Source organism: Saccopteryx leptura, chromosome 12 (genome assembly GCF_036850995.1).
Source record: "Saccopteryx leptura isolate mSacLep1 chromosome 12, mSacLep1_pri_phased_curated, whole genome shotgun sequence".
NCBI classification, from domain to species: Eukaryota; Metazoa; Chordata; class Mammalia; order Chiroptera; family Emballonuridae; genus Saccopteryx; species Saccopteryx leptura.
This window is the reverse complement of record NC_089514.1, coordinates 39923183-39946691: the sequence shown is the minus strand read 5'-3', so window position 1 is coordinate 39946691 and position 23509 is coordinate 39923183. Positions and strand designations below refer to the sequence as shown.

The 23509-nt window shown below is 39.5% G+C and overlaps 1 protein-coding gene and 1 long non-coding RNA gene across 2 annotated transcripts in view; one reads left to right on the top strand and one right to left on the bottom strand.

Moving 5' to 3' along the window:
* The window catches only part of LOC136384223 (uncharacterized), a 38177-nt gene that overhangs the window by 12553 nt on the left and 2115 nt on the right, over nucleotides 1–23509 (bottom strand). The window lies entirely within an intron of this gene.
* LOC136384211 (sterile alpha motif domain-containing protein 9-like) lies at nucleotides 1108–19681 on the top strand. The gene is given in 5 exon segments (XM_066354364.1): nucleotides 1108–1308; nucleotides 6096–6173; nucleotides 12976–13052; nucleotides 14427–17307; nucleotides 17310–19681. Coding segments are annotated over 2 exon segments (4743 nt in total). The 5' UTR covers nucleotides 1108–1308; nucleotides 6096–6173; nucleotides 12976–13052; nucleotides 14427–14447; the 3' UTR covers nucleotides 19193–19681.

The window sequence follows — 23509 nt, the reverse complement described above, 5'->3', positions numbered from 1 at the left end:
TACTATAACATTATATTACTACAATACCTCAGCAGGTCTTTCTGTATGTGCCAGTGTCCCAATCTCCTCTTCTAACCTGGACACCAGTCATATTAGATTAGGAGTCATCCTCCCTGATGAACTCACTCTCCCTATTTTACCTTTAAAGATCCTGTCTCCAGCCTGACCTGTGGTGGCGCAGTGGATAAAGTGTCAACCTGGAAACACTGAGGTTGCCGGTTCAAAACCCTGGGCTTGCCTGGTCAAGGCACATATGGGAGTTGATGCTTCCTGCTTCTCCCCCCTTCTCCTCTCTCTCTCTCTCTTTTTCCCTCTCTATAATGAATAAAATCTTTAAAAAAAAAAGACTCCCTGGCCGGTTGGCTCAGTGGTAGAGCGTCGGCCTGGCGTGCAGAGGTCCCGGGTTCAATTCCCGGCCAGGGCACACAGGAGAAGCGCCTATCTGCTTCTCCACCCCTCCCCCTCTCCTTCCTCTCTGTCTCTCTCTTCCCCTCCCGCAGCCGAGGCTCCATTGGAGCAAAGATGGCCCGGGTGCTGGGGATGGCTCCTTGGCCTCTGACCCAGGCATTAGAGTGGCTCTAGTCGCAACAGAGCGACACCCCGGAGAGGCAGAGCATCGCCCCCTGGTGGGCGTGCCGGGTGGATCCTGGTCGGGCGCATGTGGGAGTCTGTCTGACTGTCTTTCCCTGTTTCCGGCTTCAGAAAAAAAAAAAAAGACTTCATACCTAGATTAGAAATAAAAATAAATAAATAAATAAATAAATAAATAAAAGATCCTGTCTCCAAATACTAAGGTACTGGGGATTGCATTTCAACATGTGAGTTTTGAGGGACACAATTCAGCCCATAGCTGAATCACACTGAGATTCTAATTTTCTCTCAGTATTTCTCTTTCCTTTTTTCTGTAGGTCCTCCCCCCTCCCACCGCCCCGCCCTAGTTTCTTATTCTAATGACTTAAAATTCTGTCTGGTGAATAGTTTCTAAGCAATTGTTCAAATTAATTGACAGTTTTTGCAATGTCATTTTTGAAATGTTTTGCAATCTTCTAGATCCAAATAAATCCGTTCTCAAGCAAAACTGAAACTCTGCATTTCCACTCCCTCATTCTGCCCCTGCCTGCCGCTCCCACCCCCAGGAAGAGCCAGAGCATCCGCAGGCCACAACACTTACAGCTTCCTGGCTCCCTTTTCTTTTTAAAAAGGTCCTTACAATTATCTGTCTCCTCACCACCAGAAGAGGAATAAGAAAACAAAGGTTAAAAACAACTGTTTCTGATATAAAAGGAGGAAGTTTTCAGAAAAATCCTGGTAAGTTGCTGAATCATATTTTATTTTTATGCTTATGAAGGAACAGCTATTTTTTTAATGCCAGCTGTACATTTTATGTAAATATATGTGCTTGTACACAAATCATTACTTGTAAAAATACTGAAATTAATTAGATATATAAATGGATAAATATATATTGCTATATTTAACTGAGGCTAACTTTTTAAGTGTACTTAAGAGGAGGAGAGTGTTTCTGGTTGTGTAGAGAGTGGGAAAGACGATTAGAGAAACAATGCAAAGACGTCCCAGAATTTATACATAAAAGATTCTAAAGAAACGAAGGGTCATGTGCAATTATGCAAAATTATGTCTTCCATAACTTAAATGTTATTAAAAGTTTTACATTTCATCAAAGATATCTGCAGAGGCTATTTTTCTGTGTGTTTGCTTCAGATCCACCTTATACAGTAACCTGGTTAGAAACTAAATGAAAACAACCTCAGGAAAACGAAACTTAACTATTGGGTTGGGGAATAAGTTCGTAGCGTTTTTACCGAAGACATTTATTTAAACAAAAAACAATAATTATATCAATAAGTTAATCAATTATATATTCGCCATTGCTGTTTATAACCTCTTCCCACCTCTCGACCAATTTGTTGATGCCGTTCCGCCAAAAATCGCCTGGTCTGGTGTCATAGAAGTTGTTGAGCCAGTTTTTAAGAACCTCTTTGTTATCGAAGGTAACGCCCTTCATATGGTTTGACAGGGAGCGGAAAAGATGGTAATCGGTCGGTGCAAGGTCCGGAGAATACGAGGGATGCTGAAGGACCTCCCATTCGAGCTCTTGGAGTGCGGCTTTGACGACTTGTGCAACATGGGGCCTGGCGTTGTCGTGAAGGAGTATGGTTTGACCACGTCGATCAGGTCTTTTCAGTCGAATAGCCTCATTCACGCGGTGTAGCTGGGCAATGTAGAGCTCCTTGTTGACCGTGGCATTCTTTTTGAGCATTTCCCAGTTCTTCATCGAATTCAGAAGGCCTTCTGCTGCGGCACGTGTCATCGACGTCAAAGTCGCCATTTTTGAACTTTGCAAACCATTTCCGTGCTGTAGACTCGCCTATGACACCTTCTCCATACACGTCGCAAATGTCCCAGGCTGCTTCGGCAGCTTTTTTACCTCGATGAAAAGCAAAGAAGAGCAGGTGTCGAAAATGTTGATTTTTGCCTCCTGGGTATTCCATTTCTAAGCCTCAAAACTAATAAAAAATTAAATAACTCAAAAATACAATTAACATAGTTTTGTAGAGCAGAAAGAGTTTTATCGAATGAATACTTACCCTTTGCCAAACAGCAAACAAATCGTTGTAAAAGAAAATATAAAAGCGCTACGAACTTATTCCCCAACCCAATAGTTCATGTGTAGTTTCAGTTGTCAGGCCACAGGAGGAGTGTGCGTGCAGCTCTCCTGGGAGAGCCAGGATTCCGGATGGTCTTTCCCCTACTGTCAACTCTAACAGTCCCGCAGAGCAGAACTCCTCAGGGCACCAATATCTGGAGTGCTACTGAAACCCCCTGAGATGAGGGTGGGAGGGTACCAGAGCTTGTCCCTAAGGGCCCTGATAATTTGGCACGTCTGCAGTATCTAAAGAGAAAATACTGGAGCAACTGCTGGACAATGGTACCCTGTTGTTCCTTTGCCAATAATTAATGTTGCTATTATTAATAAAAAGATATATGTTTATGATGGTTTCAGAACAAAAAGCTGAGGGTCCCTAGGAAGCCAAGAGTTATGTCAAGTCACTCTCAAAATCTGTCCACACCAGTCCTAAAAACTTTAATTTTTACTAACCTCCAACAATATATATGCAGATTCTCTTAAAGTTGAGAAAGTAGAAACTATTTAAAGAGTATTGCTGAATACAATAGTTTCAAATCATTATATGTTCACAACTATTACCATGTACGGGAAGGGAGATGAGAAACCTTTGACCATTATCAGTCCAAGGCTATTTTTGAAGAGTTTAGTGTATTGACACAAGATACCTTCCCACCCGGGTGAGTCAGTCCAGATGTCTGGGGGAAGGTGATATGGAACTTCTAGTCTGTCAATATTCCTTCATCCATTTAAGGGTGGAGGGGGTCATGTCCCCTGCCTGCAACCCCATCAGAAAGCTCCAAGTTTGGGGGAATAAATGTCAGTGACCTTACTAGAGAAGAGTATTTCTATCATCCTGGTATCTGTTAGCAGAATCTGAACAAAAGGAAGTTTGAGAGGGTGCTGTCACCTACTAGGTGGCACAAAGTGCCCCTTGAGGCATCCCCTACACTAGACAATAGCTCACAACGAGGCAGTAGCTGTGTAGAGGCCAAAGAGCTGTAAGAAACAAGAAAGACATGGACTGCAGTGGAAATGTCCTGCTTCCTTTCTAGAATATTGACCCACGTTTGAATATTGTAATCACTGGTTAAATTAAAAGAGAAAATTTAGGCTCTGTCCTCTCGATCACTAGGATATTCCGGGAGAGGTGAATGGTTAAATTACTGAAAGACACTGGACAAGGGAAGGAACTGTAGCATCAGACCTAAGCATGGGCAGAGGGGAAGCCCCTCGCCAGGATCAGCTTCCCTGAGCAGAGACGCTGAGGCTGTGCGCGAGGACCTGGAGGAGAACGGGCCCTCCTCTGGGGAAGAGCCCGGACGAGTATGGCCTCACTGTGGGACAGAGCAGAAAACTGCTAAGGGGTATTCGGAAACGGGGCTACCTAGAAGGACTGCAGGAGAAAACATTTATCAATTTCCCTTTGCTTTTGATAAAACTTCCGTTTCATTCTTTGTCACCACATGGCTGAAGCCAGAGTTAGTTCTGGTCTAACGCATAGGACAGTAGAGATTTCTCCAGATTTCTGTCTGGAATGTAAACCAAATGAAATAACTGCCCTCATCCTTTGACCCACAGATACAGCTAACTCAAGGGTTTTCAAAATTTCATTACTTTTAATTACTCCAGGGAAATATGTTAGTCATCCAACCAGCTTTTGTCAGGAAGCTACTGTGAGCTAGGCACCGTCAGACAGTGAACAGAACGCACCAACATTCTTGTTCTCAGGAGGCACACAGAGCGATGGAGGGAACAGAAAGTAAACAAGACAGACAGGTTAAAATATATGGACTGATTGTGGTAAGTCCTGAGTAGATTTTTTTAAGACGGAAGAAGAACAGGAAATGTTGTGAGAGGAGATATATTTTCCTGTAGGCTGGCCAAGAAGTGACAGTGACAAGGTGACAATTGATGAAGGACCTGAGGGAAGTGTGGCCGAGAACCGAACAGGTTTCCAGGACATTCCAGGGAGAGAGACGGTGCCGTGCCAGAGCAGGAGCAGGTGCTGCCTGCTGGAGCAGAAGGAACCCAGGGGCTGGACCAGATTCACTGAGAGGAATACAAGTCAGAGGGCCTGACGGGACAGGGTGCCAGGTCCTGGGAGGCCTTGTAGTTCATAATAAGCTGGCCTCTCAGAGTCAAACTGCAAAGGCACTGGGAGGGAGTCAACAGGATATCGTGTGTCATTTACAGCTGAACAGGCTCGCTGGCTGCCATTTTGAGAAGGCCCCAAAGGGATCAATACCGCAGAGGAAAACTAGTGAGGGGTACTCCTATAATCCAGGGAGAGAAGGTGGGGGCTTGGACCAGGTGGCAGTGGAGGAGGTGGTGGCTGGTGGCCAGATGCTAGACACAGTTTGAAGATAAAACCTGTAAGATTTGCTCCACATGGAATGTGGGATGTGGAAAGAGAGAAAGAAAGAATGCATGTAACATATTTGTAGTTGCTTGTTTATTTTATTAAAAATATTTAAATATAGAAGAGATTGCTAGATGAAGGATATTCCTTTTGTTATTCTTCCAAATTTTGTGTTTGGAAATTTTCATAGTAGAAACTTAAGGGGGAAATAGTTAATAAATAGTTCCTAAGCAACAATCCAATCAATTGCATTTTAATTTGCTGTGACATAATTTTTTTGATGTAACAGATTCTCAGTAACTACATCCTCAGGCACAAGTATAAAAGGACTGGGTCTGTTCTAACTACATCCTCAGGCACAAGTATAAAAGGACTGGGTCTGTTCTGCCTACATTTCTACTTCCTGTAGGGCTTTCCGGGGCACAACTCGCAAATTCTCAAGAAAGGCAACTAACCTAACAGCTCCAGATCAAAGAGCTTTATGAAGACCTATTTTAAGTTGCTGATATAAAAAGTGGACGTTTTCACAAAAGCCCTGGTAAGTTTCTAATCATTAAAGATGTCTGTTTCATCAACTTTCTTTAAAAGCTGTTTTTTAACACTAATTATAAAAAATAATCAGAACTATAAAAATGAATATATTTTCAAGTGTACGCAAGCTATTTCTAACAAAACAATTCTAAAACGGATGAGAAATCTCACTGATTTCATACATACACATTGCAAGATGTAATTTAAGTTGACTGCAGAGTTCTTTAAAAAAGAAACCTTCCCACAAGCAGGTGTAGTGTTTCTGAAGGTGGAAGGCTCTGTGGTTTGGATCGAAGAGCTAAGTAAAATACAGATCAGAAGATCAGGAACTGAAGCATACCAAACTGTGAGGAAAATTGTAGCCAGGTGCCACTATGCCAAACTGTCCTGTTGAACTCAAAATGATAGTAAATGTTTACACCTAAAGATTAAACCCTTCAAATTTTAATTATTTTGTTTAGGGTTTTCCTTCATAACTAGCTTATACTGAGACTATGCAAAGAAATACATAATTATAATGTGTCCTTTGTAAAATGAAACTAACTTGCTTTGTAGTTTCAGCTCTGAAGACAAGCAGAGCAGAGCGTGAACCAGCTGGCCTCCAGCCAGGAGTGCAAGAATTCTTTCCTGGAGGTAAGATCTCCTGTGGGCTGGGCACTGGCGCTTGCCCTACCGGTTTGAGCCTTCCTCTGAGAGAGAAAATTACAGTCCTTAGCGAGTAGATCCTGAAATTAAGTACTCATAGGAGAACTGGGGTTCAAAATGGTCCCAGCACAGAATAAAGGAGTTAAGATGGAGGTCTTCTCCCCCAGATCCAACCAGAGCAACACCTTTAAACAAGTAAAGAAATAGAACAAAAACAACCACCACCAAGACAACTCTGGTTCTGGTCCAATTCCTACACCATGAATGGGAAAACAGGTGGGCTAAAAGGAGACATAATTTAATCATGACTTTATTTTCCTGATCACAACTGCTCCCTCATTATTTATACTAGGTAGCTTCTTGACAAATCCAAAGGTCCCTGTGTTTAAAACATATGCCAGCACAGTGTCTCCGGGCATATAGTGGCTGATAAACAGGAAATCCTTCATGTGCTGCTTCTTATAGAATGCTGGAGGACCCTGGCTAAGATAAAACACTGCCTAATATGTGAACAGAGTTTCTGAGGAGAGTGATAAAAACACCTCCACAGGAGACTCCATCTGCCCAGAGTAGCAAGAGCAGTCAACACAGCAGAGGGTGACCATGAGCCCCCTGGAAGGCTGGCTCCCTGAGAACCAGGACAGAAAACCCTGTATGAGAAGCATGTTCCCGCAGGGACTGGACCTGAGATGGCAAAGCTAATAAGGGGTGTGAGGAGACTGGGACTCGGGTTGCTGTGATGTGCCTGCTGGATGAAGAACATATGTCTAACCTTTCTTTAAAAAACATAAACTCCTCTCTCACTCATTATGACCATCTGCTGGGAAACTGGACTTGGTTCTGGTCTAATGGATTACAAAATGAAGAAAATTCAAAACCACAATCTCCTCACACCTGTTAAAATGGTTATTATCAAAAAGATGAGAATAACAAGTGTTGGTAAGGATATACAGAAAAGGGAATCACTGGGCGCTGTTGGTGGGAATTTAAATTGGTGCAGTCACCAATGAAAAACAGTAGGGAGGTTCCTCAAAAAATTAAAAATAGAGCTACCATATGACCCAGCAATTCCACTTGTGGGTCTTACTTAAAGAAAACAAAAACTCTATCTCAAAAAGATATCTGCACCCCCAGGTTCACGGTAGCATTATTATTATTTATGAAAAAAAGTTTTTATAAATTTTATATAGAAAATTAACTTTAACAGAGTGACATTGATCAATAAGAGTACATAGATTTCAGGTAAACATTTCTACAGCATTTGAACTGCTGATTATGTTGTATACCCATCACCTGAAGTCAAATTATTTTACATCACTTTATATTTGTCCCTCTTTGCATCCTATCCCTACCCTATACCCTCCCCCTCCTCCACATCCTTCTCCCTGGTAACCACTTCACTTTTATTCATGTCCATGAGTCTCAGTTTTATGTCCCACCTATGTGTGAAATCATACAGTTCTTAGCTTTTTCTGCTTTACTTATTTCACTCAGTATAATGTTCTCAAGAATGTCACTATGTCATCATTTCTCATAGCTGGGTAGTATATATGTACATATCTTCTTTATCCGATCCTCTATCAAGGGACACTTTGGTTGTTTCCATGATTTGGCCACTGTGAACAATGCTGCGATGAACATGGGGCTGCATGCGTCTTTAAGTGTCAATGTTTTTGAGCTTTGGGGGTATATACCCAGTAGAGGGATTGCTGGGTCATTTGGTAGTTCTATTCTTAACTTTTTGAGGATCCACCATATTTTCTTCCATAATGGTTGTACTAATTTGCATTCCCACCAGCGTGAATGAGGGATCCTTTTTCTCCACAGCCTCTCCAACACTTGTTATTACCTGTCTTGTTGGTAATAGCCAATCTAACAGGTGTGAGGTTGTATCTCATAGTTTTGATTTGTATTTCTTGAATAGCTAATGAAGATCAACATCTTTTCATATATCTGTTGGCCATTTGTATGTCCTCTTGGGAGAAGTGTCTGTTCAGGTCCTCTCGCCATTTTTTAATTAAATTATTGGCTTGTTTGTTGCTGAGTTTTGTAATATTTAAATTTGTTTATATATTTTGTATATTAACCCATTAACGGAACTCTTGTTTGCAAATATCTCCCATTTAATTGGCTGCCTATTTTTTGTTGTTGTTGTCAGTTTCTTTTCCTGTGCAGAGGCTTTTCAATTTGATATAGTCCCATTCATTTATTTTTGCCTTTACTTTCCTTGTCTTTGGGGTCAAATTCATAAATTGTTCTCTACAGCCAAGGTCCATGAGTTTAGTACCTATGTTTTTTTCTATGTAATTTATTGTTTTGGATCTTATATTTAGGTCTTTGATCCATTTTGAATTAATTTATGTGCAGGGGGAGAAACTGTAGTCAAGTTTTATTCCTCTGCATGTGACTTTTCAAATTTCCCAGCACCATTTATTGAAGAAGCTTTCTTTTTTCCATTGTATATTTCTGGCTCCTTTGTCAAAGATGATTTGTCCATATATATAATTATATGTAGTTTTATTTCTGGGCTCTCGATTCTGTTCAATTGTTCTGTATGTCTATTTTTCTGCCAATACCATGCTGTTTTGATTATGTGGCTCTACAGTATAATTTGAAGTCAGGTAGTGCGATACCTCCAGTTTCTTTTTTTTCTCAGGATTGCTTTGGCTATTTGGGGTTTTTTATGGTTCCATGCAAACCTGGTAATTTTTTGTTCTATTTCTTTAAAAAATGACATTGGGATTTTGATGTGGATTGCAGTAAATTTGTATATTGCTCTGGGTAATATGGGCATTTTAACTATGTTGATTCTTCCAATCAATGAACATGGAATATTTTTCCATCTCGTCTTTTCCAATTTCTTTCAATGATGTTTTACAGTTTTCAGTATATAGGTCCTTCACATCCTTTGTTTATTCCTAGGTATTTTATTTTGTTGTTGTTGTTTCAATTGTAAGAGGAATTGTTTATTGTAGTTCATTTCCCAAAATTTCATTGTTGGCATATAGAAAAGCAATGGACTTTTGTATGTTGATTTTGTATCCTGCAACTTTACTGTTATTGGTTTATTGTTTCTACTAGTTTTTTTGGTGTAGTCTTTGGGGTTTTCTATATACAGGATTATGTCATCTGCAAAAAGTGATACCTTTACTTCTTCTTTCCTGATATGGATGCCTTTTATTTCTTTCTCTTGCCTAATCGTTCTGGTAAAACCTCCAGAACTATGTTGAATAAGAGTGGAGAGAGTGGGCAGCCTTGTCTTGTTCCAGCTTCGAGAGGAAAAGCCTTCATTTTTCACCATTTAGTATGATATTAGCTGATGGTTTGTCATATATGGCCTTTATTATGTTAAGGTACTTTTCTTCTATTCCTATTTTATTGAGTGTTTTAAACATAAAGGGATGTTGTATCATCAATGTCTTTTCTGCATCTATTGACAGGATCATATAATTTTTGCCCCTTGTTTTGATGTGGTGTATTATGTTGATCAATTTCCATATGTTGAACCATCCTTGTGCTGCTGTAATGAATCCCACTTGATCATGATGTATTATTTTTTTAATGTGTGTTGTATTTGATTTGCTAGTATTTTGTTTAGGATTTTTACATCTGTATTAATTAGAGATAACTGTTTTGTAGTTTTCTTTTTTTGTGTTATCCTTGCCAGTTTTTGGTATGAGGGTTATGTTGGCCTCATAAAATGTGTTAGGGATTATTGCTTCTTCTATTTTTTGGAAGACTTTCAAAAGGATAGGTACCAAATCTTTGAATGTTTGGTAGAATTCACTAGTGTAGCCATCTGGTCCTGGACTTTTGTTTTTGGGGAGATTTTGATAGTTGTTTCTATTTCCTCCCTGCTTATAGGTAAATTTAGGTTTTCCACTTCTTCGTGACCCAGTCTAGGAAGATTGTATAGTTCTAAGAATGCATCCATTTCCTCTAGGTTATTGAATTTGGTGACATATAATCTTTCATAATATTTTACTATGATCCTTTGTACATCTAAGATATCTGTGATAATTTCTCCTCTTTTATTTTGGATTTTGTTTATATGAGTCCTTCTTTTTTTTAACTTAGTGAATCTAGCCAGTGGTTTATTGATTTTATTAATATTTTCAAAGAACCAGCTCTTTGTTGTATTAATTTTTTCTATAGTGTTTTTGTTCTCTACTTCATTTAGTTCTGCTCTAATTTTTACCATTTCCTTTCTTCTACTGACTTTAGGTTGCCTTTGCTTTTCTTTTTCTAGTTCCTTAAGCTGTGATGTTAGGTTGTTTACTTAGGATCTCTCGTTTCATGATATAAACCTGTAATGAGATCAACTTCCCTTTTATTACTGCTTTTGCTGCATCCCAGAAATTTCAATATGTTGTGTTGTCGTTTTCATTTGTCTGTAAATATCTTTTGATCTCTGCTTTTATTTCTTCTTTGATCCATTCATTTTTTTGAAGCATGTTGTTTAATTTCCACATTTTTCTAGGTTTTTTTACTTCCTTTTTACAGTTGAATTCTAACTTCAAAGCCTTATTATCAGAAAATATGCTTGGTATAACTTCAATCTTCCTAAATTTGCTGATGTTAGTTCTATGACCCAACACATAGTCTATCATTGAGAAGGTTCCATGTGCACTAGAGAAGAATCTATAAGCTGATGTTTTGGGATGAAATGTCCTATAAATGTCTTTTATATCCATTTGATCCAGAGTGTCATTTACGGCTGATATTTCTTTATTGATTTTCTATTTGGATGATATATTTAAAGCTGTCAATGGTATGCTGAAATCTCCAAGTATGATTGTATTTTTGCCTGCTTCTATTTTTAGATCAGTTAGTAGATGCTGTATATATTTTAGTGCTCCCTGGTTCAGTGCATATATATTAAGAAGTGTTATGTATTTTTGATACAGTGTCATTAGGAAATGTCCATCTTTGTCTCTGATTACCTTTGTCATCTTGAAGTCAGAACTGTCAGATATGAGTATGGCAATCCCTGCTTTTCTTTGGATATTATTTGCTTGGAAAATTGTTTTCCAAACTTTCACTTTGAGTGTACTTTTGTCCTTGCAGCTTAGATGTGTCTCTTGAAGACAGCATATGGCTGGGTTTTGCTTTTTTATTCAATCTGCTACTCTGTGCTTCTTTATTGGTGAGTTCAGTCCATTTACATTTAGGGTAATTATTAACACTTGAGGATTTCCTATACCCATTTTTTGTTTTGTTTTCTGGTACTTCTGTGTCTCATTTGGTCCTTCTCTTTAGTGCTTCTGTCAGTTGCTTTTGTTTGGTGGTATTCCATACTTCTTTCTCTTGTTTCTTCTTTTTTTGAACTGTGTATTTCAGTAGTGGCTTTTTCATGAGTGGTTACCATTAGGTTATTAAGAGCCATATTTCCATATGTACAAGAGTCCTTTGTCTTATGAGTTCTCCTGCACTCATCCTTTTTTGCTACTGCAGATCTTTATCCCCTCCCCTTTTATGTTATTGTTGTCACAGATTATCCTTGTTTTTATTGTGACTTTGTTGGAGCTTTTACTTGCAGTTTTGTTTTGTTATTTGTATCTGGTTGAATAACCCTCTTGAGTATTTCCTGCAATGGGGGTTTTCTGGTGATAAACTCCCTCAATTTATATATGTCTTTAAGTTTTTATTTCTCCTTCATATTTGAAGAATAACTTTAATGGATATAGTATTCTTAGCTGGTAATTCCTCTCCTTCAGTACTTTGAATGTTTGGTTCTACTCTCTTCTGGCTTGTAGAGTTTCTGCTGAGAAGTATGATGATAACTTAATGGGCTTTCCTTTATATGTTATGTTTTTCTCTTCCCTAGCTGCCTTGAGGATTTGTTCTTTGTCACTGATTTTTGACAATTTTATTACAATGTGCCTTGGAGTATGTCTGTTTGGGTTGAAGTTACTCGGTATTCTATTTGCATCTTATATTTGAGGCTCTAACTCTTTCCATAGGCTTGGGAAACTCTCATCAATTATTTGTTTGAATAGGCTCTCCATTCTCTTCTTCCTCTCTTCTTTTCTGATATACTCATTATTGTTATATTGCTCTTTCTGATGGGGTCACCCAATTCTTATAGAGCTCTCTTATTTTTTAAATTCATGAGTGTCTTTCCTCTTCTCTCTGGAGCATCTCTAGTTTTCAATGTCACTGATTCTTTCCTCTCTCTGGCTTGTTCTATTAGCTAAACTTGCTACCTGAATTCTTGATTCATGTATTGAGTTTTTCATCTCTGTTTTTAAAGTTTCAACCTCCTTGGTGAGGTATTTGTTTTGTTCATTCATTCATTTTCTGAACTCAATAAGTTGCTTGTTGGTGATTCCTGGTATCTCGTTGAATATTTTCAGAACTTCAATTTTGAGTTCTCTATCATTTAATTCCAAGGTTTCCATGTGATTAAGATTTTTTTCTGGAGATTTTTTCATTTTCTTTTTGAACTATGTCTCTGTCCTGTGTAGCCATGGTATTCAATTTCTTCTTCCTTAATGGCATTGAGAGTGCTATTTTTCAGCATCCTAAAAACAACCCCCACAACAATGAAAAATTAAAATAAAAATATACCATAAAAATATAAAAAATTTAAAATAGTAACAAGTAAAAAAGAATAACCACACAAGACAAAAATCAAAAAAAATAAAAAACAAACATAACACTCACAAGGAATAAAAAATATAAAAATTAAAGAAAATGATATTCAAAAGAGAAAACAAGAATAAGAAGGAAAAAAGAGGAAATAAAGGAAAAATAAATTTCGGTTTTGTGGTTACTGTTTTTCTTCCAGTAGGTGTTGCTGTATTACAAGTTTCAGCTCTGAAATTCCTGAATTGTTCACCACTGAGATGTTACTGTCATAACGATGTAAGCAGGGCCACAGTCATACTGGTGGGTGGGGCAAGCTGTGAGGGCTTTACAGCTTCGGCTTTATGGCTTCAGCTTTACAATTTTCCACCTCTAGCTATGGTGATCTCAGGCCTCCAGGAACTCCTCCCCTGTCTCAACAGCCCTGGGGACTGGACGTGAAGCACCTCTATTCTTCAGAGCAGAGAGTAGTTCTAAAGAGCTAGCTGTGGGGTTTGTCTCTGCCATTCTCCATACCTACAAAGTGAGGGAGGTGGGATCTAGGAGGCTGGGTGGGGAATGCACTTTAGTTTTCTTTGTCTTTTCCAAGTGCAGGCTGCAGGCTAACTGCAGGGACATGACCCCATGCTCTGGCTGCTTTGGTTTATCTCCCCCTCTGTCCCTCTATCTCACCACTCCTCCCAGCAGTAGAAGACCCACTCACTTCAGGTTTCCCTCTCTGTGCCCTTCAGACAAAACCCAGACAGCCCAAGCTTCCCTCCTCCCCATAGTCCAGCAGAGAAAAAAACAAACAAACCAGTCACTCAGGGTTTGTTTCCTCCCCACAGCCAACCGCAAATACATTTTATCTTCTGCCCCCCTTCTCAGCCTGTCCCACCTTTAGTCCATTCAGTGCATGAATCTTTCAGGTAATTCTATGAGCCCAGTTAGGGTTCTTTCACTGCATTATAGTTGTTCAATTTGTTGAAATTTCAAAGGAAGAGATCAGGCGTATCTCTCACACCACCATTACTCTGACATCCAATGAAGTTTCCTATTTTTTTTCCACCTCCACTTACCCAATTTTCTATTTTAAAGATTTTTTGCAATATGGGAACCAATTTCTTTATTACTTAAGATTCTGGTTTTGAGTTACAAAGAAAACCAATTTCACCAACTTAAGCTTAAAAGGTAATATTATTATAATGATAAAGGGATATGTCACCCCAGTTAACAGCTAATTCTAACTTCATAATTACAATTATAATCACTAGGACAGTGGTTGGCAAACTCATTAGTCAACAGAGCCAAATATCAACAGTACAACACTTGAAATTTCTTTTGAGAGCTAAATTTTTTAAACTTAAACTATATAGGTAGGTACATTCCTTATTGAGGTAGTGCCCACACATGGTATTTTGTGGAAGAGCCACACTCAAGGGGCCAAAGAGGCGCATGTGGCTCATGAGCCACAGTTTGCCAACCAGGGATCTAGGAATCAAGGGCACTCATCAGAAATAAAAACAGTAAAACTAAGTACTAAGCAGTTTTAAGAATCATCCTTGAACAATTATTTTGTACATGCTGTTTAGATTAAACTATCTACATAATGGACTCTGTGACTTTAATGATAAAGTATCATACTAAAATACTTATTGTATTACTTTTTCCAAGGAAGAAGGATGCAGCTGCGATATGAGTGAACAAGTAAATCTACCTGAAATGATCAAAGACTGGAACAAAGAGCATGTGAAACAATGGGTAATCAAAGACCTTAAGACTGATGAGAAATACGGGCAGATTCTATTCAATGAAGAAGTGACAGGATTAGTCCTGCAGGAATTAAGTGAAAAGGACCTTAGAGACATGGGACTACCTTGGGGTCCAGCACTTTTGATAAAACGTACGTATGACAAATTGAATAATAGTTTCCCTGAAAATCACAATCAGGATGCTGGGCAATTAGATCCTACAAAACCCTCCAAAAAAGGACACCATAAAAAGTCACAACAAACAAAAAAAGAAGAGAAGCAATCAATGCCACCCAATACTGATCATAATCTCAGAGAGATCGGAGATACCAAGGAACAAGTTCTTGTAAAAGAAAATGCATTAAATGAAGTAGTGACCGCTAAAGACAAAAGAAAGAATGAGCCAAAACCTGAACAGTTGACTTGTATACCATATCCTTTTGATCACTTCCATAGCAGCCATCGTTACATAGAACATTATGTTCTACAACCTGAAACAGGACCACTCAACCTAATAGACCCAGTACATGAATTCAAAGCCTTCACAAATACAGAAAATGCCACAGAGAAGGACATTAAGATGAAATTTAGCAATGAAGTCTTCCGATTCACATCAGCTTGTATGAATTCACGCACCAATGGCACCATCCATTTTGGGGTCAATGACAAACCCCACCATGGGGAAATTGTTGGTGTACAAGTCACTAGTAAAGAGGCCTTCATTGACCACTTCAATCTAATGATCAAACAGTATTTTGAAGACAGTGACATTAGTGAAGCCAAGAAGTGCATTCGACAGCCAAGGTTTGTGGAAGTCCTACTACAGAACAATACACTATCTGACGGATTTGTCATTGAAGTAGACGTTATTCCAAAATACTCTGTCTGTAAAGAAAAGTATTTTTACATTAAGATGCAAAACTGTAAAGATGAAACATGGAAACAAAACCAAGATATTTCACTGTTTGTGAGAGATGGCGCAAGCTCTAAGGATATCCTGGCCAATGTCACGCAACGAGATGTGGATTTCAAAACATTTTTTAGAAAACTAAATTCACTGGCAGCATCTAGAAAAGAGGCTGAAGAAAAATATGAGGTGAAGGCACACAGGATGGAGAGTGAAGGACGAAAGCTGGTTAAACTTCTCATAGGAAACCGAGAGTCACTGGATAATTCATACTACAATCAGTACATTCTTGTAATAAATAAATGCCATCCAAACCAAACAAAGAACTTCGATTTTCTAAAGGAGATTAAATGGTTTGCTGTGTTGGAGTTTGATCCTGAATCTGAGAGCAAGGGAGTGGCCAAAGCTTACCAAAAAAGCCGAGTAGCAAACCTTCACTTTCCAAACCAGTATGAGGAAAATACAACTACTCTAAGTGAGAAGATTTCTAGTCTGAACCTTTACGATCAGACCAGCTGGATCTTCTGCAATGGCAGGTCAGCCTTGAAAGATGAGAGGTATAAGCCTCTAGAACCATGTTTATGGCAGAAAGAAAGAGCTTCTGAAGTCAGGAAAGTGATTTTATTTCTCATAGATGAAAATCTAATGAGAAGAGGGAAATTTTTGGTAGTGTTTCTATTACTCTCTCCAGTGGAAAGCCCAGGAGACCCACTCATTGAAACCTTCTGTGCTTTCTACCAAGCCTTCAATGGAATGGACAATATATTGTGTATTTGTGTAAATTCACACATTTATCAACGATGGAAAGATCTACTACAAGTAAGACAGATAATGGCAGATGAGTTAACACAGCACAGTATTTCCACTTTGGATTTAGAATTGATAAACAGTACTATCCTTAAACTAAAACCAGTCACTGAGTCATCAAGAAGGATTTTGCCCTTCAGGGGTTTGTCCTCAGTTTTCCTAGAGAAAAAGGAAGAGGATATCTTGACTGCACTGGAAATTCTCTGTGCAAATCAGTGTAAAGACACAGATATCGAGAAAAATGAATCTAAATTTGAAGAATTTAAGAAAACAAAAGAAGAGCACTTTTATCGAGGTGGCAAAGTATCCTGGTGGAACTTCTATTTTTCTTCTGAAAACTATACTTCAGCCTTTGTCAAAAGAGACAATTATAAAGAACTTAAAGATCTAATATGTCAGGCAGAGTCTTCTAAACCAGCATTTGTAAAAATTATCAATCTTTATCATCATCCAGGCTGTGGGGGTACTACATTGGCTATGAATGTTCTCTGGGACCTAAAGGAAGACTTCAGATGTGCTGTGTTAAAAAACAAAGCAATTGATTTTGAAGAAATTGGAGAACAAGTAACCAAGTTGATTACCTACAAGGCAAACAGCCATCAGGATTACTTCCCTGTACTTCTCCTAGTGGATGACTTGGAAGAACAGGAAACTGTCCACATTCTACAGAATACAATCCATTTCATCTTAGCAGAGAGGGGTTTGCGATATGAGAAAACACTGGTAACTATCTTAAATTGCATGAGATCCAAGAATCCCGATGAAAATGCAATATTAGCAGACAGTATTGCACTAAAATACCAGCTTTCTCCCAAGGAACAAAGAGCTTTTGAGGCCAAACTGGAGGAAATTGAAAAGCAACACAAGAACTGTGAAAACTTTTATTCATTCATGATCATGAAAGGAAATTTTGATAAAATGTATATAGAAAATGTAGTCAAGAATATCCTAAAAGGACTGGATACTGACAGCAAGGAAGCACAACTCATTTCTTTCCTGGCTCTGCTCAACACTTATGTTACTGATTTTACCATTTCAGTGTCACAATGTGAAATATTTTTGGGAATCATATACACTAGTATGCCCTGGAAACAGAAAGCCTCGAAGACAAGATGGGAGCCTATTCTACACTCCTGGTAAACACAGAAGTTGCAGAATACGGGAGATACACAGGTGTGCGTATCATTCACCCTCTGATTGCCATCTGCTGTCTAGAAGAACTGGAAAGAAGCTATCAATTGGATAAGTGCCAAATTACATTAAAGCTATTAAAAGAGAACTTATTCTTTGTTTCTGGAATAGGAAGAGACAAATTTCAACATGACGTGCAAACTCTTCTGCTTACAAGACAGCGCAAAGAGTATGGAGACGAAACAGACACTTTGTTTTCTCAGTTAATTGAAGCTTTACAGAATGATGAAGTTGAAAGGGTCTTGACTGAAGGAAGTATCCGATTCCCACAAAATGCATTTATTTGTCAGGCCTTAGCAAGACATTTCTACATTAAAGAGAAGAACTTTGACACTGCTCTGGATTGGGCAAATGAGGCCAAAGAGAGAGCACCTAAAAATTCCTATATCTCAGGCACACTTGGTCAGGTCTACAAAAGTAAAATCAAATGGTGGTTGGATGAAAACAAAAACCGTAGGGATATCACTGTTAATGATCTAACACATTTCTTAGAAGTCGCTGAAAATGCATCAAGAGCTTTCAAAATATCCCAAGAGCAAACCGATACGCAAGACTATGAAACAGCGACCTGGTCACCACAGAAGTCCCAAAGGAAATATGACACATATAATACAGCTGGTTTCATGGGTGAAATAGAAGTTGGCCTTTATGCTATTCAGATTCTTCAGCTCACTCCCTGTTTCCACAAAGAAAATGAATCATCTAAAAAAATGATGGTAGAATTTTTATCAGGAAAGGGGAATATTCCCAGTAACCCAAAAAATTATTATGTGGCTCTTAGCAAATACACATCCTACTTACAAAATTTACAATCGGATATGAGAAAGTGCTTTGACTTTTTTTCTGATTATATGGGCCTTTTGAAATCAAGAAATATCCAAAAAGAAACAGTGGAGATCTTTTTAAGCAAGAAAATCAGTGATTATATAAAAAAATACGTGGTCCTCTTCTGCCAGTTGGATCCGAGTCTATTACAAAGCAAAGAGAGTTGCCTACTCCAAGAGAACTGCAGGAAAGCTCTAGAAGCTTTGAGAGCAGAAAGGTTTTCTGGACTTCTAGAATATCTTAATCCGAATCACAAACAGGCTGCAGACATTATGGAAAGCATAGTGAACAAATATGCTTTCCTCTTGCAGCAAAATCCAAATAAACGGCTGACAAAGGAAAAGCAAAATTTCATTTTGGCCAACATCATTCTCAATTGTCTAAAACCCAACTCCAAGTTCATTCAGCCATTTAACAATCTTAAAAAACTGCTCCGAGAAGTGCTACAATACACAAGACAAAGCCTTCAATATCCAGACCCTTATTTCTTGGCCTGCCTCCTGTTCTGGCCAGAAAATGAAGAGCTAGATGAAGATGCCAAACTAATGGAAAAGTATGTTTCTTCCTTACACAGGTCCTTCAACAGGCAGTACGGGAGGATGAGCAGGTCCAGGCAGCCAAGCACATTCTTCTATCTGGGGAATAAGAGGGGTCTCAATAGTCTTGTTCACAAGGCCGAGATAGAGCAGCACTTCAGTAAAGTAAAAGATGTAAATTCTTTCTGGCAGAGTGGAGATGTGTGGAAAAAAAAGAAAGTCAAAGACCTCCTGCGTCGTCTCACTGGTCTGGCTGAGGGCAAGAACATCTCCATTGAATATGGAACAAAGGAAAAAATAAAAATACCAGTGACATCTGTTTACTCAGGTCCACTCAGAAGTGGTAGGAACATAGAAAGAGTGTCCTTCTACCTGGGGTTTTCCATTGAAGGTCCTTTAGCATATGATATTAAAGTTATTTAGGAAGACATATTAGGTCGTATGTGTTTACTGAGATTTATCTTTATGTTTTTCCCTCTATTCCCATGGCTTTTTTTTTTTTTTTTCTGAAGTTGGAAACGGAGAGGCAGTCAGACAGACTCTCACATGCGCCCGACCAGGATCCACCCGGCACGCCCACCAGGGGGCGATGCCCTGCCCATCTGGGGCGTTGCTCTGTTGCAACCAGGGCCATTCTAGCGCCTGAGGCAGAGGCCATGGAGCCATCCTCAGCGCTGGGGCCAACTTTGCTCCAATGGAGCCTTGGCTGCAGGAGGGGAAGAGAGAGACAGAGAGGAAGGAGAGGGGGAGGGTGGAGAAGCAGATGGGCGCTTCTCCTGTGTGCCCTGGCCAGGAATCTAACCCGGGACTCCTGCACACCAGTCTGACACTCTACCACTGAGCCAACTGGCCAGGGCCTATTCCCATGGCATTTTGATGGCATTACTGGTTTACTTCTTTTTTTTTTTTTTTTTTTTTCATTTTTCTGAAGCTGGAAATGGGGAGAGACAGTCAGACAGACTCCCGCATGCGCCCGACCGGGATCCACCCGGCACGCCCACCATGGGGCGATGCTCTGCCCACCAGGGGGCGATGCTCTGCCCATCCTGGGCGTCGCCATATTGCGACCAGAGCCACTCTAGCGCCTGAGGCAGAGGCCACAGAGCCATCCCCAGCGCCCGGGCCATCTTTGCTCCAATGGAGCCTTGGCTGCGGGAGGGGAAGAGAGAGACAGAGAGGAAAGCGCGGCGGAGGGGTGGAGAAACAAATGGGCGCTTCTCCTGTGTGCCCTGGCCGGGAATCAAACCCGGGTCCTCCGCACGCTAGGCCGACGCTCTACCGCTGAGCCAACCGGCCAGGGCTACTTCTAATCATATATTTTGCTTTTGTCTCCCCAAATAACTTATAAGCCTTGGAGGGGCGAGAAACATGTTTATACACACAGCTTGTCACACAGTAGAGTCAACTGTTTAATGTTTTAAATATGAGCTTTCAGACTAACATATCTAATTTTAAAGTTTCAATTGATGTCTACTGGTCACATCATTACTGGTTACAGGTCAATAAAATGTGTTTTAATTCTATCACTCTTATGAATTTTCTGAATTAAGAATTATTTCTTCACTGTGAAAGCAGAGATTTAAATAAGATGGATATGGAAAAGGAAGCCCTTCCTTGGTTTATAAACTCAGACGCAGAGATCCACACCAGAGTACCACTTACCTCATCTTGGTATCAATAAAATATACTGGGAGGCCCTGGCCAGTTGGCTCAGTGGTAGAGCATTGCTCTGTGTGTGAATGTTACAAATTCGATTCCCAGTCAGGGCACAGAGGAAAAGTGACCATCTGTTTCTCCATCCCTCCCCTCTTCATTCAGTCTCTCTCTCTCTCTCTCTCTCTCTCTCTCTCTTTCTCTCTCTCTCTCTTCCCCTCCTGCAGACATGGCTGAATTAGTTTCAGCAAGTTGGCACTGCATGCTGAGGATGGCTCCATGGAGCCTCTATCTTAGGCATTAAAAATAGCTCAGTTGCCGAGCAATGGCCCCAGTGTACAGAGCAGCGCCAGTAGGGGGCTTGCTGGGTGGATCCCAGCGTGGGTGCATGCAGGAGTCTGTCTCTCTGTCTCCTCTTCTCTCACTAAAAAAAATACACGTAGAGGTAAATATTCTGTTCCCACCCTCCATTTACCCATCCACACACACAAATCTTTGTATTCCTTGCCCTTCTCTCAATTCATTGCTTTAGGAGGGAGGAGAGAGAAGACAACCAACTAGTCACAAGCTTAAATTCCATCCATCCTCTTGAGCCCATTTACAGATGAAACTGTTTCTTGGTCCATTCTTGTCTCTGTCAACACAGTCTTATTTCCACCTGTTTTTCAGAACTCATCTCCCTGGCTTCAATTTTTACCCTCTTTACTTCTCAACCTGTGCTATATGAAACTTGTTCTCTCTGGAAAATATTCCCTTATATTCATTTAAGGGAAGATTTTTCTAGAGTTTGGATTTTTCTAGAGTTTGGATTTTTAAGAGATATCTATTGCCTATGAAGTGAAACACATGCTAATATAGATTAAATTGACTACTTAACAAATAGATATTTATTTATCCATTACTTTACATTTCCTTACAACGTAACTTAGACATTCCAGGCTTCAAACCCATTCCTCTTGTCATCAAGATGTCTATTTCCTATCAGGGTCTCTTTCACCAGTTTCTGTGAACCTCTAAGGAATACTAACATGGTCCACAAACATACATCCCTGTTGCCAGAAGCCGCATCTACTGCCAGTCCTGCTCCAAATTACTGCTTCACTCTTCTGAAGTCCACCTGTCCGTCTGGTAGCAGGCTCTCCCAAGGGGCTGCACTCCCCAAAGTGCTCACAGGACAGTCCTTTACTCCTTCATAACTCAGCTAAGATCGGGCTACAGTATTTAGCAACACTTAAATAAAGGCAGATGCAAGAGGGGGAAAAGGAATATACTAGAAGGAAGAAACACTGTTTCGTGTTCCTGTTATCCTTGACTATCTTTAGAGTTTATGGGCTCAGCCCCTATCCAAGACTTTTAAGGGGCTTCCCTCTCCTCACTCTCCACTTTCAATAGCCATGTTGTAGGCTGGCTCTTGCTCAACTCTCCCAGATGAGACAACCCCTAAACATGAATCCTCAACTCAGAGATTGGGCTACAAGCCCTCCAAGCTCCCCAGGAAGAATTATGTTTTTTCTGAAAATAAATATAATATGCAGAGATGTCACCCCACCCCAATGAGGACAAGGTTTCTACGTTATTATGAAGAAGTTCAACTCTCTAATTCAGAAGAGATTCTGTGCTTTACTTTTCTAGAATCAAAGAGCCCATTAAAATGCTTTTCCCAAAACAAATGCCTAGCCTTTCTTCAAAGGTGAATTCGTGGTCTATATACAGAAAAACTTAGCTTTAAATTCTAGTTTATCCATTTCACAATCTATATTTCAAAAATATTGGGATCCAAGTTCTGTTGGGGATGTACAATAAAAATAAAAACAATAATTTTTAACTGATTCTTGTCTTCAAACTCCCTCTCTTTTCTCTTTTTTTCTGAATTGCCACTGGAGAAAACAAAGTAAATTGAATTGGCTATTGGATTGAATATTTGTGATACTACGTGTTAATTCTACAACTCCTCTCCTCAGCTCCTTACTCAGGAGGACTTGGTGCCTTCAGCTTATCTCCAGCCTGCTCAGGGCTCCACCTAGTCCATAAACCAGCAGCTCTACCCACATAGGTAAATTAACTCACAACTGATAACAGCAGAACAAATGGTTACACTGGTGGGTAATTCACTTTGGAAATGGAGAAGTTCATATTTAGAAAACATATAGGCTTATGCTAGCCTAATTGTGCCTGTCATTCATCGAATTAGTACACACAGGTAACTTAGAACCCAGATTTTCTCACTGGTAAGATGAGGAAAATAAACTTGATTTGCAAGTATCTGACGGGGATTAAACCGGACAGCCTAAGTTACACACCTGATACTCAAAAGGCTCTTATTAGGAGGCAATTTAAACATCTTTATTGAGATCATTCACATACCATAAAATTCTCCCATTTAAAGTATACAATTCAATGTTTGTTAGTATATCATCTGCACCATCAGCACAATCAATATGGGAACACTCTCATCACCCCAAAGAAACCTTGCACCCACTAGCAGTCAATCACCATCACCTCTTCCCATCGCCCCTGGCAAGCACTCTCTCTCTATGCATTTGCCTGTTCTGAACATTTCCTATCATTAGAGTCATACAATATGTGGACTTTTGTGAATGGCTTTTCCCACTTTGCATAATGTTTTCAAGGTCCATCCATGCTGTGCCTCATTCCTTTTTGTTGTCAAATAAAATTTCATCGTATAGACCACATTTTGTTTATACAGTAATTAAAGAATTTACTTTAATAAAGCACTGAATAAGTATTGTTTTATTGATCTAAGAAGGGTGTATTTTACCAGTTTTGCTTAGGCCTCCTGGAATTTAAACACCAGCTACCATTTCAGTCTTCAGTTAAAGGAATTTATTCACTGATATTCTAATTCAAGCCTCTTCCCCTAATCACACAACCTTAGTTTTCTCACACTATATTCTTTACCTCTTTTCTAGTACTTATCCTCACATGTAGGTATGTTACATTATATCAATTTGTATGTTTTGAAATAAAAACAATATTTCTTCAACAGTTAAACAAATTATCACATTGGTAACAGGGAACTGAACAGTTAGATCAAAACAAAACATAATTTTTTAGTTTTTCCCATCC